Below are 18,143 nucleotides of genomic sequence, written 5' to 3'. Positions count from 1 at the left end.
TTTGTAGTCAATTTCTCCTCTCTGATTTCAGTTCCTGACAATCATTGCTCTGATTTCTGTCCCTACAGCCTTGCCTTATCCAGAATGTCAAATAGATGGGATCATATTGTTTGTAGCCCTTTTATGTCTGGCTTCTTTCACATGGCATGATACTTTTGAGATCCACCCATGTCCTTGAATGTGTGGATGTACCACAATTAGTTTATCCATTCACTAACTGATGGACATTTGGCTTATTTCAAGAGTTTGATGATTATAAATAAGACTATTATAAACAGTCACGTACTTGAGTCAGCTGGTAAGTATATGTTTAACTTTTTTTAGAAATTGCCGTATTGTTTTCTGAAGAGACTGTACCCATTTTTCATTTCTGTCAGCAATGTGTGAGTTTCAGTTACGCTGCATCCTTGTCAGCACTTAGTATTGTTCTTTTTTTTATTGTTCTTTTTTTTAAAGCCATTCTAATAGCTGTATCTCCTTATGGTTTTAATTTGGATTTCCCTAATGACTGTTGATGTTAGAATCTATGCTTATTTGCTGTCTGTATCCTTTCTTTGGAAATGTTTCTATTAATCTTTTGCCCAATTTTTTTATTGGATTGTTTTCTCATTATTGAATTTCGAGAGTTCTTTATGTATTCTGGATAGTATATACTTCTCAAAGTTAATATTTATAATAAATGTTGAAAAGTATTTTTATAACAGTAAGTATATTTTTGAATGGTAGGTCAGTACTGTTTAAGTCATTATGAATTATGAACACTGCTTTAGCACCCTTAGTTGCTAGGTTCACTATGACATATTCAGACTGAGCATAGGTTGTCAGAGTTGTCAGGAATTAATATTATATAATATGAAAAATATCATTGCTTGGTAAGTCATTTTTTTCAGGAATGTTAGAGAACAAAAAGTTTATATTTCTAAAGTTTTCTTTCAAAATTCTCACATTTATATCTTTGCCATTTGTCATACCAGTTTACATAATTGATTGGGTAATTTATTAAGAGTTAAAAAAGAGGTATATTTGGAAGAAATTTCTTAACCTAAAAACCAAGCGATGATAGGAATTAAAAATGCCCTACATTCGAAAACTTTCTTTGGATCTTACAAATTGAACTAGATGATGTTTGATCCTCAGATTACAGGAATAAAACTTAGTTTTTCATTCATATCCTTATGTGTGGGTCACAGTCAGTGGAATTAAGAGTACTGTGATTGTTTTCCTAAGGTATAGTGAATATGCACTGTTATAGTATCATCTTCCAACAAGTACTGTTCTCCTTACTCTTCACACTCCTGATTTTCTTTACTTGTGTGTGGTGGGTATTCTTTATTCTTGAGTGCTAAATTTTCTGAGCAGAACATAATATATCCCATTGGATATATTATGTTAGACTTTGCTTGTGTTTACTTCTTACAACTCATTGAAAAATCATTCACTGTTTGTTCCTCACTCTAACTTTGTAAAGTAGAAACTAGTTGGAAATTTTATGAAACGAACAGTACACTATATTAACAAGCAGCAAAATGTAGATGCTGTCTTCAGAATAGCATCATAATTGTCTTCCATTAAATTTTTCAGTTATTGACTTTCCCATAACCTATCTGACCATGTTGTACTTAGTATAATAATTACTGTTTTTGAAAAGGTGAATCTCTTTGTAGTATACTATCCTGAATTTATTTCCATTAATACTTGTGGCTTGACTTCGATGCCAAAATGGCTTTTATGCTAAAGGATGGATTATGTTAGCTAAGGATGGATTATGTTAGCTTGCCTATGTTTACTTTGGTCATTTAGTCACTGCCCAGCTGTTCCACAATTAGAAGCTCTTGCTGCTGCGAGTAGCATGCTTATGATCATCAGTATTATTTTCATTTTTATCAGAAGTCTGTGCTATCTTTTTTTTCAATTTATTTTATTGAGGTATAGTTGATTTACAGTGTTGTGTTAATTTCTACTGTATAGTAAAGTGACTCAGTTATACATATATATATATGTATATATATATATATATATATATATATATGTACATTCTTTTAAAAAATTTGTTTTGGAGTTTAGCTGCTTTACAATGTCCTGTTAGTTTCTTCTGCACAGCAACTTGAATCAGCTATACATATACATATATACCCTCTTTTTCTGGTTTTCCTTTGCATTTAGGTCACCACAGAGCATTGAGTAGAGTTCCCTGTGCTATACAGTTATGTTCTCATTAGTTATCTCTTTATTATACATAGTATCAATAGTGTATATATGTCAATCCCAATATCCCATTTCATCTCACCCCCCCCCTTGGTATCCATACGTTTGTTTTCTATGTCTGTGTCTTTATTTCTGCTTTGCAAATAAGATCATCTATACCATTTTTCTAGATTCCACATATATGCGTTAACATATGATATTTGTTTTTCTCTTTCTGACTTATTTTACTCTGTATGACAGTCTCTAGGTCCATCCACATCTGCAAATGACCCAATTTCATTCCTTTTAATGGCTGAGTAATATTCTATTGTATATATGTACCACATCTTCTTTATCCATTCCTCTGTTGATGGACATTTAGGTTGTTTCTGTGTCCTGGCTATTGTAAATAGTGCTGCAGTGAACACTGGGGTGCATGTGTCTTTTTGAATTGTGGTTTTCTCTGAGTATATGCCTGGGAGTGGGATTGTTGGGTCATATGGTAGTTCTATATTTAGTTTTTTAAGGACTCTCCATACTGTTCTCCATAGTGGCTGTATCAATTTACATTCCCACCAACAGTGCAAAAGGGTTCCCTTTTCTCCACCCTCTCTCCAGCATTTATTGTTATAGATTTTTTGATGATGGCCATTCTGACTGGTGTGAGGTGATACCTCACTGTTTTGATTTGCATTTCTCTAATATGATGAGCATCTTTTCATGTGTTTGTTGGCCATCTGTTTGTCTTCTTTGGAGAAACGTCTATTTAGGTCTTCCACCCATTTTTTGATTGGTTGTTTTTTTGATATTGTGTGCTATCTTTTAATAGACTTTTAATTTTCATGTTTGATCATTTTCATATCATACCTTTTCTGTGCATACTACCATTCTGAGGTATAGTCTAATACTAAACCAGGATTAAAAGACTAGTATTTAGTCATTGCTTTCCCTACCACATTAGTGTTTGAAATCTTCTCCACTCTCGCATTTTACTTTTCTTCTCAGAAACAAAACAGATATATAGATAGCTTTCATATTATTGTCAAGAATTATCAATTGTTTATAAAGTATTTAATAATATGTGATATGAGAGTGGAAAACATTACTTAGAATTTAAATTCTCCTATATAATATCAGCACAAGTATTAATTCTTTATAAGTATATGGTATGTTGCTTTCTGCTTTTTCCATAAGGTTAGTCTTCCAAGAAATTCTGAACTACATTCCAGTGACATTCATTTTTTTTTTTTTTTTTTTTTTTTTTTAATTTATTTTTTTGCGTTATGCGGGCCTCTCACTGTTGTGGCCTCCCCCGTTGCGGAGCACAGGCTCCGGACGCGCAGGCTCAGCGGCCATGGCTCACGGGCCCAGCCGCTCCGCGGCATATGGGATCCTCCCAGACCGGGGCACGAACCCGTATCCCCTGCATCGGCAGGCGGACTCTCAACCACTTGCGCCACCAGGGAGGCCCAGTGACATTCATTTTTATTTAAAAGTTTTCTTTAATAAAAATACTTCTATTATAAAATGAATATAAATACATGATCAAATTGTAGAAAATATTGAAAAGGAAAAGGCTTATGTCTAAAATACTGATGGGCCGTTAACGTGGTTCTTCTGTTCATTTTTGTTAAATTCTAACGAAAAATACTGAACATGTTGAATACCTTTTTATATTCTGATAATCTCTTTGAACAGTAAATATAAGAACATCCCTTATTATATTTTGGTTTTCATAAACTACAAATGTTCATTTCTTACAATTTGTGTTCTTTTGACTTTATCTTAATTTGCTACCTATATTTTCAACGTCATTTTCATACATTTGTTTATTCATTCACTCTATTTTAATTGTATCATCATAAGCTGCCAGAATTCCTTCCTAGAATAGTACAGCATATAAACAATTATAATATGAACTATATTATATTCTGTCCAATGATAATCATTAGAATTTAATCATTCCACTATTTTTGAATATTTTGTTTTAAACTTTATTGTATCTTATGGTAATATGTTCAGCTCTTGCATATAACATTATTTATGATTTGGATTACTTCCTTAGGGTAGAGTCCTAGAAATGGATTTTTATGATAATAGTATATAAAAACGTTTGTGATTCTTGATATGTATTGCTAAATTACCTTCCAAAAGAGTTCTGTCAATAGCACTATGATTATATCAGCTTTTTCACATCTCTAGTAATGCTGAGTATTAATAGTTTATACTCAACCAATTTAATGTGCAGAAGTCTATTTACATGTTTTTGATTACTAGTGAACGAAGCTGATTCTTTTTCAACATTTATCATTTTTCTTTTGTTTATTGTTCATTTGTCCATTTATATGAGCCATAATAGTTTCTTTTTCTCATATGAGAATATCAAAATAGTATTTTTAAAATATTGAATCAATAAATTCATTAAATGTAAATGTTAAAATATATAAAATGATAATTAAAATATTTAAAAAATCTTTTGGGTAAAGGTAACCATTTTTCATATTTGTTAAACAGGTTTTATCCTTTATATTTTAAGTTTTTAATTTGTTTGATTTTGCTTTTATTTAGAAATACTTTAAATATTTTTGTTATCACATTTGTTGTTCTTATTTTTTGTTTGCTTCTGTCAACTGCAGACTCTCATCCAGAAGTTTGATAAGCACTGAATCCAGTTTTCTCTGGCATTTTATTTAAGTAATGTTGCCTCTGGAATTTTTTAGCATCATAAAAGCTGCATACTTTATTAATTTGAGCTTCATAAATCCTACCAGATTGCTGGTAGGAAAATGTATCAGCTACTGTTCTTTCAATTGTGTTTTTGTTTGTTTGTTTGTTTTTGGCTGCATTGGGTCTTCATTGCTGTACACGGGTTTTCTCTAGTTGCGGGAGCGGGGGCTCTTTCTTCGTTGCGGTGCGGGGGCTATTCTTCGTTGTGGTGCATGGGCTTCTCCTTGTGATGGCTTCTCTTGTTGCGGAGCACAGGCTCTAGGCACACGGGCTTAAGTAGCTGCAGCACGTGGGCTCTAGAGTGCAGGCTTATTAGTTGTGGCGCATGGGCTTAGTTGCTCCACGGCATGTGGGATCTTCCCGGACCAGGGAATGAACCTGTGTCCCGTGCATTGGCAGGTGGATTCTTAACCACTGTGCCAACAAGGAAGTCCCAGTTGTGTTTTTTGATTGAGGTGTTTGATATGCCCACTCCATTCCGAGAGAGAAGCTCAACCAAATGGAGAAAGTAAGAATGTATCTATAAAGTACTAAAATTGCTGCACATCTCTCCCTATAGAAAAAAATCACATACTGGAAATATATAGAAGTTCCCTGCAAAATATAAAGATATCATAAACTCTGTCATCACTAAACAACTTAGAAAATAGGGTTTTTATATAATTATATATCCCTGCAAAGCTGTAATCATGGTTTTGAGGCTTATTAATGTTTTAGCCTGAACTTTTTTGTTCTTTCATTAAATATACACAGTCCTTCATCTTTTCCTAGCATTTTCCACTGTGTACACTGATAGTTTTGACACAGATAATCTGGACCATTCATACACAAACCGGAGATTTTGTATCAACTAGAAAAGTGTGTAGAGAAAATGTGCCGAATCCATGCAAGAGATTAAAGAAAATAAACTTTTCCTCAATGCAGTTAGTTCCGTGAACAGAAATTTTTCTGGGTTTGATAATCAACTACTTAGGAGTTCCCTTTTTTTTAATATGATTTTTCTTCTCTCCTGTATTTCCTAACACCATCTAACTGATCATCCGAAGTAGAAGTCTCAGAATTGTTTTCCCTCTGCCACATCTTTCACCTCCAGTTATTTATCACATCTGATGTCTTAAACTTCAGAAATGATTCCTTAGCTTGATCACTTCCCTGTAGCCCCTTAACTCAGCATCTGATCTTAGGTATGAACTTTTCCAAAGGCTGGCGATCTGCCTCTTTTTATTCTACCCTGTCCACAGAAGAGTGCTATCATCATTAAAAAAAAAAAAAATCTGCCTTTCACACTATTAGTAAACAGATGTTAAATATTTCTAGTTGCCTACTGAAGAATGTCTAAATTGATTAGCCTGGCACAGAGAGTTTTGTCAGTTTTTACTATTTTACCTACATTACCTGTAACTTATTTTCTGAATATGTTTTCATTTTACCCCTACTGTTGAATATTTTTTCTCCCTTATTTGTCAACTTATTGTTCAAATGTTAAACTTTCCCTGCCTCTTTCATTCAGAAACACTTACTTCTCTGCTCTGTGTTTTGTTTTGTATATAGTTCTATTTATATAATTGTATGGAAAGTTGCTCTTTTCTTCCATTATAAGGTGAAGTAGATTTTAAAATGTTTTTATTAGAAAACAATTTATATGCTTATTGCACAATCAAAACAAATGTATATAAGATCCATAATTGCTTGTACTTTGGTGTGAACCACTGTTAACACCTTGGTTGTAGTCTTCCAGGTCCTTTTCAGTACACATGTATATTGGATAATTTTGTTTGCAGTATACATATATATATTGCACTTTTCTTGGATTATATTGTGCATATGTTTTGGTTACTTAATATTTCTAAACTGAAATATATGGGTAATATCTATCAGTAGTATAAGTCTACAACTTTTTAAAATATTTAACTCTTTAGTAGAAGCAATGCGTACACACAGTAAAAATAAATCAAAGTGAAAAATTAAGCATTTCTCTCTAAGACTCCCAGTTTTCTGAAATGGACCTACCCTGTCATTCATCAGAATTCATCAGGATTTATAAGGCCAAAATTTGGAATAAGACTAATTTGCCCATTGATTCTCACTGCTATTTATTCTCTGTGCATATTATGCTGGAGGTTCTAGTGTCTGAACTAAGGCAGGAAAAGAGGAGAAAACATTTTTTTCCTTGTTCACAAATTATGACTGTATATGTATGGCAAAAACAGAAGAATCATTGCTATTAACTACAGATGTTAGCAACTTGATTGGATAAAAAAATTGATGTAAAGATTATATTTCTAAATACCAGCAACAAATAAAAATTAGGTTTAAACAAATATCATTTACAGTACTGTTAAAATGTAGGAAGTATGAAGTCATGACTGTAAGAGATGAGAAGGATTTATGGCACAAATTATGAAACTAATAGATGTTAAAGACCTAAATAACTATACCGTGGTATATACCGTAATCATGGATTGGGCAGTTGTCAGGGTTGGGGGGTGCTTGCTTCATGGATCTTAGTTGCGCAGCATGTCGGCTACACGTGGACAATTTAATATTGGAAAGATATCACTTGTCCTTGTTTGTGTGTGTGTGTGTGTGTGTGTGTGTGTGTGTGTGTATATAATTGCAATCCTAGTCAAAATTCTGACAAGTTATTTTTTGGAAATTGACATCTAGTTGTGCATTTATGTGGAGGTCCAAGAGGGCCAAGAATAGTCAAAGCACTCATGAAGAAGAACATGAAGAGGGCACTTGTCCTTCCATTAAGACTGATAAAACAATAATATCTAAACAGAAATGGAATTTTTGCAGGGGTAGGCATATAGATCAATGAGTCAGAATAAAGAGCCCCCCCTCTCTCCTCTCTCTCTCTCTCTCTATACACACACACACATACACACACATATATATAGTTGTCTGTCTATTTGTCTGTCTGTCTGTCTTTCGGTCTTTGGTAGTGGTGATGGTCATGGTAGTTAAACAAGTGCTGAATTTCAAAATACTATTTTTAAATTGTATATTTATTTCAGGTACCTTTAAGAAATTTATAAAAAATAAAACTGAACTAAAAACGAAGAAACAATTTTAAAAAACCTTCCCTTCTTCTCCACTCCATACGGGGCAAACACTAACAGGTTTTTTTTTTTTTTTTTTTTTTTTGCGGTATGCGGGCCTCTCACTGTTGTGGCCTCCCCCGTTGCGGAGCACAGGCTCCGGACGCGCAGGCTCCGGACGCGCAGGCTCAGCGGCCATGGCTCACGGGCCCAGCCGCTCCGCGGCATATGGGATCCTCCCAGACCGGGGCACGAACCCGTATCCCCTGCATCGGCAGGCGGACTCTCAACCACTTGCGCCACCAGGGAGGCCCCAGGTTTTTTTTTTAATTAAAAAAAATCAATTTATTTTTGGCTGCGTTTGGGTCTTCGTTGCTGCGTGTGGGCTTTCTCTAGTTGCAGCAAGCAGGGGCTGCTCTTCCTTGCGGTTATGCAGGCGTCTCATTGCGCTGGTTTCTCTTGTTGCAGAGCACAGGCTCTATGTGCGCAGGCTTCAGTAGTTGTGGCACATGGGCTCAGTAGTTGTGGCTCATGGGCTTACTTGCTCCGCGGCATGTGGGCTCTTCCCAGACCAGGGATCGAACCCGTGTCCCCTGCATTGGCAGGCGGATTCTTAACCACTGAGCCACCAGGGGAGTCCCGTGACTTTATGACTTTAAACAATATACTTAAAGCCTCTTTTTAAAAAGTTGATCATTAACACGAGATACTTGTGGACTCTTTTCAACTGAAGGAATGAGAATAAGAAAACTTTTCATCTCTCCATTCTTCCATCTTCAAAATGTCAGTGTTATAGATGATGTTTTTACATTCTGTTTTATAAATATAATTAAATGTTACATATTTTATCTCTGCATAGATTCGAAAGTTGAAAACCAAACAAAACATCATTACTGAATAACTAGGTAGATATTTTTCTCTGTAGAACCAATTAGTGTGATTGAATCAACTCTTAGAAGAGAAAATACAATCCTTTGTTATTAAAATTTGGACTATGTAGGGGAGAATTTTACATGAAAAAAATATAATAGACCCTCATTTAAATTTCTTTCAAAATACTTACACTTTTCCAGAGTCATACACAGTTGTCACTTTTTCCTTTTTTTTTTTAAACCCCATACAATTTTTTTTCTTCCTCCCTTCCTCCTTTCCTTTCTTTCTTTCTTTCTTTCTTTCTTTCTTTCTTTCTTTCTTGGCCATGCTGCAGGGCTTGTAGGATCTTAGTTTCTTAGTTCCCTGACCAGGGATTGAACCCGGGCCCTCAGCAGTGAAAGCACCAAGTCATAACCCCTGGACCATCCGGGAATTCCCTCTTATGTTTCTTTTTGATTTATACACCAGCATAGAATACAGTAGTTCATTGTCTTTTAGCTTCCTGTATTAAGGCTGGTGTTATTCTGATTCTTATTCCTTTTTATGTAGTGTGTTATTTTTCACCCCAGAAGCTTTTAAGGTTTTCTCTTAATATGAGAGTTCTGAAATTTAACAAGGTATGTTCAAGTGTGGATTCCGGTCCCTACTTCCGGGTATAATTGCTTGGTGTTTGGAGATACCTGAATATTATATATATATATTTTTTTTTTTTCTCTCTCTTTTGACGACTTCTTTTTTTCCTAGTGCTTCTTTCTTACCCTTCGTTATCTCTGTTCTCCTTTTCTGTCATTCATGTTAAATGGATCTTGGCCCATCTAATTCATTCTCTGTTCCTTTTAAGTTTTCTTTCATACTTTTCATCTCTTACATTTTTGATCCAATTTCTGGGTATTTTTCTTAATTTCAGTTTCGTTCTCTTCATCTTTTTAAAATCTGTGTCCATTTTAATTGCTTAGGTCATTGATTCAACTATTAATTTAAAAAATTCAATGGTGGTAGTTAATTTATAGCAACTCTGTTATTCTCTAATTGTTCTTTTTTCATATAACTAGACAGGTAAGTTTCCCCGAATTGTCTCTGAGAAAAAACTAGGCAGAAAGTGAAAAACAATGTGAGAGTTCCTCAAAAAGTTAGACTTAGGGTTACCATTTGACCCAGTAGTTCTACGCCTACGTATATACCCAACAGAAATAAAAATGTTATATCTACACAAAACCTCGTACATGAATGTTTATAGCAGCATTATTCCCAATAGCCAAAAGATGAAAGCAACCCAAGTGTCCATTGTTGGATAAAGGGATAAACAAAATATGGTATATCTATAATGGAATGTTATTCAGCAATAAAGAGGAATAAAGTACTGATATATGCTGTAGCATATATGAATCATGATAACATTATGCTAAGTGAAAGAATCCTGTTAGCAATGCCATACACATATATATTATTCCATTTATGTAAAATGTCCAGAATAAGTAGAAATACAGAAGATAGAAAGGAAATTAGTGTTTGTTTAGTCGGGGGAAGATGATGTAAGATTGATAGCTAAAGGGTATGGGGTTTCTTTTTGAGTTAATGAAAATATTCTAAAATTGATAGTGATGATGGTTACAGAAGTATAAATATATTTTAAATGATCAGATTGTAGACTTCATATGGTTGAATTGTATGATATGTGAATTATATCTCAATAAAGCTGTTATCAAAAAAAAAAGAAAAAAGAAAAAGGCAGGCAAGGAATCTACACAGTTCCTAGATAAAAGAGGACTTTTTCATGACAGATTAGAGCATTTAAACAGATCTGACTCTTGTGGGTAAGGTAGGAGTGGTTGGGCAGCTACCCTCGTGTACCAAATATAGTATTTAAAGAAATTGCTCTTGCTGTTATGTCTCCTGTCACTGCTTTGTCAATTCTGTTACATTTGCTTTCTGTTAAATTAGAATTTGTTATTTCTCAAATTCGTTGTCTGTGCGTGGCATCTTTCCTTGCTTTGTGGTGCTGTTATACTTTTGTTCATTTTCATATATAAAAAACATACTTTTTGACATTCAGTCAGAGTTGGAAGGGGAAGCGAGCATATGCTTCCTCTTCCATCTTGAAATGTGAGGTTCTATAATTTTTATACCCCTTGAACTCATTTTAGAGATAACATTAATAAGCAAATTTTTGGTTTCTGTAGAAAACTCTCAGTTGACTGGAATGAGGAGAAATACACTGATTTCTATGTGTTTGTAATTAAGTAATTCTGAGACTGCAGTTCTGAATTTGACTAACCAGTGAGTTGTATGTGACCTTTGTTGGACAGTCTGCTCAAATACTTTATGCTTCACTTTCCTTGTTTGTTAAATAAAGGCATTCTGTTTATCCCTTTTAGTTTTAAAATTGATCATGTTTACAGTTGACCCTTGAACAACATAGGTTGAACTGTGTTGGATCCACTTAATAAGTGGATTTTTTTTTCAATAAACATAGTTTACAGGTCTTTAAGTGTGGGGAAATGTTTGTGTTTGGTTAGAGATCACAGTATGTGGAATCAAAAGCACTAGGGTTTGAGTCCTGACTTTATCCAAACTGCTTTAGCATCCTGCCCTTGGGTGAGTCATTTATCAATTCCTTTATTTTTGAGGCAGAGATAACTGTCCCCGGATTTTTCCACAGAGAGGTGAGGGATTGGTGTGTTGACGCCCCTCTTCCCCTTCTATCCTGCCTGAACAACTCACAGTGGGAGACCTTCACATAACTTTTACAGTCTGCCTTCAGTGTCCATGGTTTTATATCCATGGATTCAACTAACTGTGGATTGTGTTGTACTGTAGTATGCAGGTATTTATTGAAAAAAAATTGAAAAATATAGGAGCTAATAGTACGCACCTCATAAAGTTGTGAGCATTTAAAAAAATGATGATTTGGATAAAATGTTTAAAACAAAATTTTTGGCACACATAATAAATATTATATAAATGTTAGCTGTGGAACCTCACCCTAAAACGTCGGAGGGTTCTGAAATCCTGTAAGTGTTAGAAAAACTGAATAATAGTCAAACAGTTTTCTTTGTTTCATATATCTCAGTGCCTTTAATATGCTGATACGCACTATGAAAATTCAAGATGGAAATAGAGTACACACGTTTCCTATGCTTATTTGGTCACATAATCCTTTTTCTCTAGATCGTCTTGCAAAGCTAGTGTTCTTTTTATTTCTTTTTATTTATTTATTTATTTATTTATTTATTTATTTTCTGTACGCGGGCCTCTCACTGCTGTGGCCTCTCCTGTTGCGGAGCACAGGCTCCGGACACACAGGCCCCGCGGCCATGGCTCGCGGGCCCAGCCGCTCCGCGGCATGTGGGATCCTCCGGGATCGGGGCACGAACCTGTGTCCCCTGCATCAGCAGGCGGACTCTCAACCACTGCGCCACCAGGGAGGCCCTTTATTTTTTTTTTAATTTTTTATTTTTTGCGGTACGCGGGCCTCTCACTGTTGTGGCCTCTCCTGTTGCGGAGCACAGGCTCCGGACGCGCAGGCTCAGCGGCCATGGCTTACGGGCCCAGCCACTCAGTGGCATGTGGGATCTTCCTGGACTGGGGCATGAACCCGCGTCCCCTGCATCAGCAGGCGGACTCTCAACCACTGTGCCACCAGGGAAGCCCACTAGTGTTCTTTTTAAACCATAATAGTCTAGAACCGTATTGGTCCAGTCAGGTAGCGGCTAGCCTTGAGGTTATAGATACTCAAATTTAAGTTAATAAAGTTAAATAAAGTTTAAAATTTTATCTAAAATAAAACTCATCAGTCACACTAGCCACCTTTCAAGCGTTCAGTGGCCACGTGTGGCTAGTGGCTGTCAAACTGGACACACAGATACAGAACATTCCCACTGGAGTCAGAAAGTTCTGTTGGATGGTGCTGGTAGAATTTGATAACAAAAACAAACAATAGAGTATGTAGTTGGTTTACTGTAATTTTAGTATCTATAATAAATTTAGGCCCATCTAGTTCTTCCCGAAATATTATAGTTGTTTGATTCTTAGTCATTGGAAGGAAGAAATTAATGATGATGGAACGCAGAAGACTATAACTTAAGGAAAGTTCTTGAGAAAGTGAGAAAGGATGGTGTTGCTGTAGCAACAACAAACTGGGTGGCCTACAACAGAAATTTATTCTCTCAGTATTCTTGGGAGGCAGAAGTCTGAAATCAAGGTGATAACATGGTTGCACTCCTTGTGACCAGCCTAGTGGAGAATCCTTCCTTGCTTCTTCCAGCTTTTGGTGGGTGTTGGCATTCCTTGGCTTCCTTGGCATATGGCCACATCACTCCAATCTCTGTCTCCATCTTCATCTGGTCTTCTCCTCTCTGTCTTCTCTTTTGTCTGTTGTAAGAAGACCTGGCGTTGGATTTAGGGCTCACCTGGGTAATTCAGGAGGGAGGATCTTACCTGAAGATCCTGAACTTAATTATGTCTGCAAAGACCCTTTTTTCAAATAAGATTACATTCACAGGTTCTGGGGGGGAACATATCTTTTTGGAGAAATTGGCTTTTGAAAGTGGAATGACCTCAAACGAACATGGCAGTTGATCACTGTTTGTTTACTTTGTCTGTTCTTTCTTCCTCTCTCCAATCTCTAATATCACTCTTAGTTGTTACATAGTTCAGAAAGTAATTACAAGAGAACATTTCCTAAATTACCACAACTAACCACCTATCTGCATCTGGGACTATGTACTTTGTTTTCTCTCCTGTTAGTATTAGGTGAATATTATTAGTGGTATACAAATACTGCTGTTAACATTGTGGCAGGTTTGCTAATTGTGTTTATTGGCATCTCAGGGTTTTATAGATGGGATCTGAAGGCAGTTGGAAGTATGGAAGTGGGTATAATAACTGTATTTTTCTTACTCCTAATGTAACCATTTCTGTATTTGACTCTTTTTATATTTTGAAGTTCTGTGAAATGTTTCATTTGAGTAAAAAGATCTACTTCCATACTTAAAAATTTAAAGTTTTGAAAATACTTTCCAAGACTTGCGTCTTTTTTGAATACTCTGTTCACATCCCAATCTCTCTCTTCTTTGACTGATCTTCTGTAGCACTTGCTGTCTACGTTGCATACATTTTGTTGGTTGATAACCTGGTATTTTAAATTTTTCTTTTTCATGTGTATTCATCCTTTTGTCCCTCCAAAGCTTGTAAATCCTTTGAAATTAAAGTGTATACGTATGCCCTTTGGTTATCTCCCACAGCATCTAACATGTTAGAGATATGTAGTAGGGAATATTGACTTGTGATCTGGATTATTAAATGCTATGTAATTTGAGACTATTAGAATCAGTATCCATAGCCTGTTGTCTGGGTATGTGTAATTCTAGGGGTTTATATGGATCATCTTATATGAAAAGTTTTATGTATAGTTAGTATATCTGTTTTCCTGGAGAGAAGTTCTCTAGCTTTTATCAGATGCCAAAGTAATGAAGTATCAAAGGTTTAGTTCATCCCTCTCTGCCCCTATATTTGGCAGATACAGAAATTGTGTCACTAAGGAGCTTTCCTAGAATCATACAACCCAATGTAATTTCCCAAGTCTTTAAGTTATAAACCAATAGCCTTTATGATATCTAAAACTTCTAGAACTTATTAGAATATACATTTGTAAGGATTTTAGAGTTCAGCACTTAATATAGGAAGATATGCATTGCTTATAAATAATAATTTATAAAGTTTTATTTTTACCTTCTGTTTAGTTTAATGGCTAATTATTGTCAGCCTATATATTTTAAATTCTTATAGTTGTACACTTGTGGAAAAAATTTCTTAAATATGGAAATTTAGCAAAGTTGTTTTTTATACAACATTTTAATTCATTTATTCAACATAATTATGTAGTTCAAAAAGTTTCACTAAATGTGATTTAACGAACTTCTAATCAGAAAAATTTGCATTGTGACAACTGACAAATGCTAACTTACTTTTTTCTACTGTGATTTCCTTTTAGGTTTGATGAACTTGTAAAAAAATTCAAAGTTGAATATCATGCTGGTGGCTCTACCCTGAATTCAATTAAAGTGGCCCAGGTTGGTTAATTATTTTAAAGGTGATAAAGAAATGGATTCAGAATGATTCTAGACTTTTGGTCATTGTGCATAATTATTCCAATCTATATTTTGTTGCTATAGAATATTTCTGTTGGTTTTGAATGTTTATTATTCATTTACATTTCTTCTTAATTTCGTGTGTAATCCTTTGATTATTATTTTATATTTCATGTTATTGATTTGTAGAAATTCTGCATATTTTATAGATAGTATTCTTTTTTATTCTATAAATTCGAAGTATTCCTTATTTGTCATTTGTACTTTAACTCTGCTTATCATGTCTTTTACTTTGCCAAAGTTCTTAGTTTTTTTTAATATAGTTAAACTTCATGGCTTCTGCATTTCATATAATGCTTAGAATGGAATTCTTACAAGATACTATAAGTTTTCTTGCTGTATATATAAATACATATATACCTATATATCTACATAGTTTTATGTATGTGTGTGTAAATTTATGTATCTGTGTCTGAACCTATATACGTCTTCCAGAGGGTAATTAGATAAACTCATTTTGACATATACTCTACAAGTTACCAGCGTGACCTAATTTTAAGTGGGAGCGTTAGTGTTCTATTTAAAGTTCCAATTATGAAGGACATGAAAAAGCTTTACAAACTTCTGGTTCTTACCTCTACGATTTGTAAACTAGCTCAAAATCCCACTAACTGCAGTCAAAGGTCAACTCTGATGGACTCAGGTCATTTTGTTTTTTTTATTGATTAATGCTTTCCCTTTGAATTTTAATTATGGGCCAGAGAAGTGGAAAACTGACAAAGGTTGAACAATTTCTGGTTTTTTAAACTAACTTTTATTAGATTTAGACATACACTGTATAATTATCCTGCATACTTCCAAAGCTCAAATTTAATCATAATATTAAAATATTGTAGGTTGTAAAATATTGTGTGCAGTGGCCTGAGGAGATGAGGTCTTTGTATTTGTTCAGCTGATTTTGTTTGTTTGTTTGTTTAACATTCCGGTGGTCACTTTGTGAGCTCAGGTTAATGGAAAAAAGACAGTTTACTTCCGTATTCGTTTTCTCAGGCTGCCGTAACAAAATACCACTGACTGGTTAGCTTCAACAACAGAAATTTATTTTATTACAGTTTTGGAGGCTGGTGCCATCTAAGATGAAGGTGCTGTCAGGTTTGGTTTCTGGTGAGGCCTCCTTCCTGACTTGTAGATGGCTGCCTTCTCACTGTGTCCTCATGTGGGGGTGGGGTAGTAGGGGGAGCGTTCGGTTCTCCAGGAACCAAATCAACTGTATCTTAGTCTTGGATTTTCCAGCCTCCAAAAAAATTTTTTGTTGTTGTTCAAGCCATCCAGTCTGTAATATTTTGTTATGGCAGCCTGGGCAGACTAAGACAGGTTATATACCCAAAAGAATTGAAAGCAGGGTGTGGAAGACATACATGTAAACCCATGTTCATAGCAGCATTATATTCACAATAGCTAAAATGTGGAAGCAGCCCAAATGTCCTTCAGTGAATAAATGGATAAACAAAATGTGGTATATGCACATAATGGTATATTTTTCAACCTTAAAAAATAAGGAAATTCTACCACATACTACAATATGGGTGAATCTTGAGCATATATACTAAGTGAAATAACCCAGTCACAGAAGGACTAATGATGATGGTTCCAGTTATAGGAGGTATCTAGGTTAGTCAAATTCATAGAGATAGGAAGAAGAATGGTGGTTGCCAGGAGTTGTGGGAAGGGGAAATGAAGAGTTATTGCTTAATGGGCATAGCGTTTCAGTTTTACAATATGAAAAGAAAGAGTTGTAGAGATAAATAGTGGTGATGGTTGTACAACAGTGCAAATGTACTGTATGCTTTAAAATGATTAAAAAGGTAAATTTTGTATATGTCTGTTACTACATTTAAAAAATAAATCAAAAATAGATTCTAGAAATGCTCCAAAAGGGAGTGATATCAACTTGATTCAAGTTACGGATTTCATTTGTTTATTCAATAATCAGTGAGGCGACATAACAAGTCAAAAGCATGGGCTTGCTCTCGGGGCCATGGGAGTCCATTAGAACTGGGTTTGAGTTCAAGCTTTGTCACTTTATTGGCTATGAAAGCATGAGCAACTTTTATGGGCCTTTCACCTGTAAATGGAGGTTAATGCTTATTGCAGGTGGAAGTTGTAAGGATTTATGAGATAATGAATGTTTTTTAAAAATTATGCTTCTTTTTGTTTTAATTAATTAATTAATTAATTTTGGGAGGCTGTGTTAGTCTTCGTTGCTGCGTGCAGGCTTTTTCCAGTTGCAGTGCACGGGCTTTCTCTAGACGTGGTGAGCGGGGGCTACTCATCATTGCAGTGCGCGGGCTTATCATTGCAGTGGCTTCTCTTGTTGCATAGCATGGGCTCTAGGCATATGGGCTTCACTAGTTGTGGCACGTGGGCCCAGCAATTGTGGCTTGTGGGCTCTAGAGTGCCAGCTCAGCAGTTGTGGCGCATGGGCTTAGTTGTTCCTTGGCATGTGGGATCTTCCCCGACCAGGGCTCGAACTCATGTCCTCTGCATTGGCAGGCAAACTCTTAACCACTGCACCACCAGGGAAGTCCCTATCCTACTTTTCAAAAGAAAGTTTGGAGAGGGCTTCCCCCCCTCATTTTTCTGAATTTTCTTCATCTTAACAGAATGTAAATTTACCCATTCATGGACAGAACAACCAGTTTTTTGGCTCTCATTCATTTAAAAATACTTATTTCAATCTAGTCTTCTGTTGAACATCTTGTTTGGGTTTTTAGTTCCCCTACTATTTTGAGAGGGCTTTTCTTTTACATCTGATTGATGATTCAACTACATAATTGCCCAGTTATAATTTATGACTAGGGTAACCACAGAGTTTTGAAAAACATTCCTTTAGAAGTACTTTTCTTTAGAAGGAGAATTCTTCAGATTTTCCTTGGCAGTCATTAATAGGAAGAACTGATTCCTTTGTACATAAAGCCGATATTTGTTGGGCATCTGCTATGTGCTAGTCATTGTGCTAGGTAGTAGCTGGTAACATAAGCTATGTCATCTAAACTTTAAGTAAAATGTGATAAAATATTTAGAGCCTTAGAGTGAACAATCTTGATATAATCTTGCTTGAATCTATTGTGAATGAATGAGGTTGAGCTTTACGCTGTTTAAGAAGTCTAACCAGGGACATCCCATCCAGGAAGGTTCTGGTTTTTGTTTTCTGTTAATGCACTTG

At 35.3% G+C, this 18,143-nt stretch overlaps 1 protein-coding gene across 3 annotated transcripts in view; it reads left to right on the top strand.

The window, feature by feature from the left end:
* The window catches only part of ADK (adenosine kinase), a 514,633-nt gene that overhangs the window by 169,689 nt on the left and 326,801 nt on the right, over positions 1-18,143 (top strand). For all 3 annotated transcript variants that reach the window (XM_060111660.1, XM_060111662.1, XM_060111661.1), the window contains exon 4: positions 14,821-14,899. In XM_060111660.1, coding sequence (XP_059967643.1) covers positions 14,821-14,899 — 79 coding nt within the window. The remainder of the gene's footprint in view (positions 1-14,820; positions 14,900-18,143) is intronic.

This window comes from Mesoplodon densirostris, chromosome 1 (assembly GCF_025265405.1).
Source record: "Mesoplodon densirostris isolate mMesDen1 chromosome 1, mMesDen1 primary haplotype, whole genome shotgun sequence".
NCBI lineage: Eukaryota > Metazoa > Chordata > Mammalia > Artiodactyla > Ziphiidae > Mesoplodon > Mesoplodon densirostris.
Note: the sequence above shows the minus strand (reverse complement) of the source record. Positions and strands in the feature narration are given on the sequence as shown.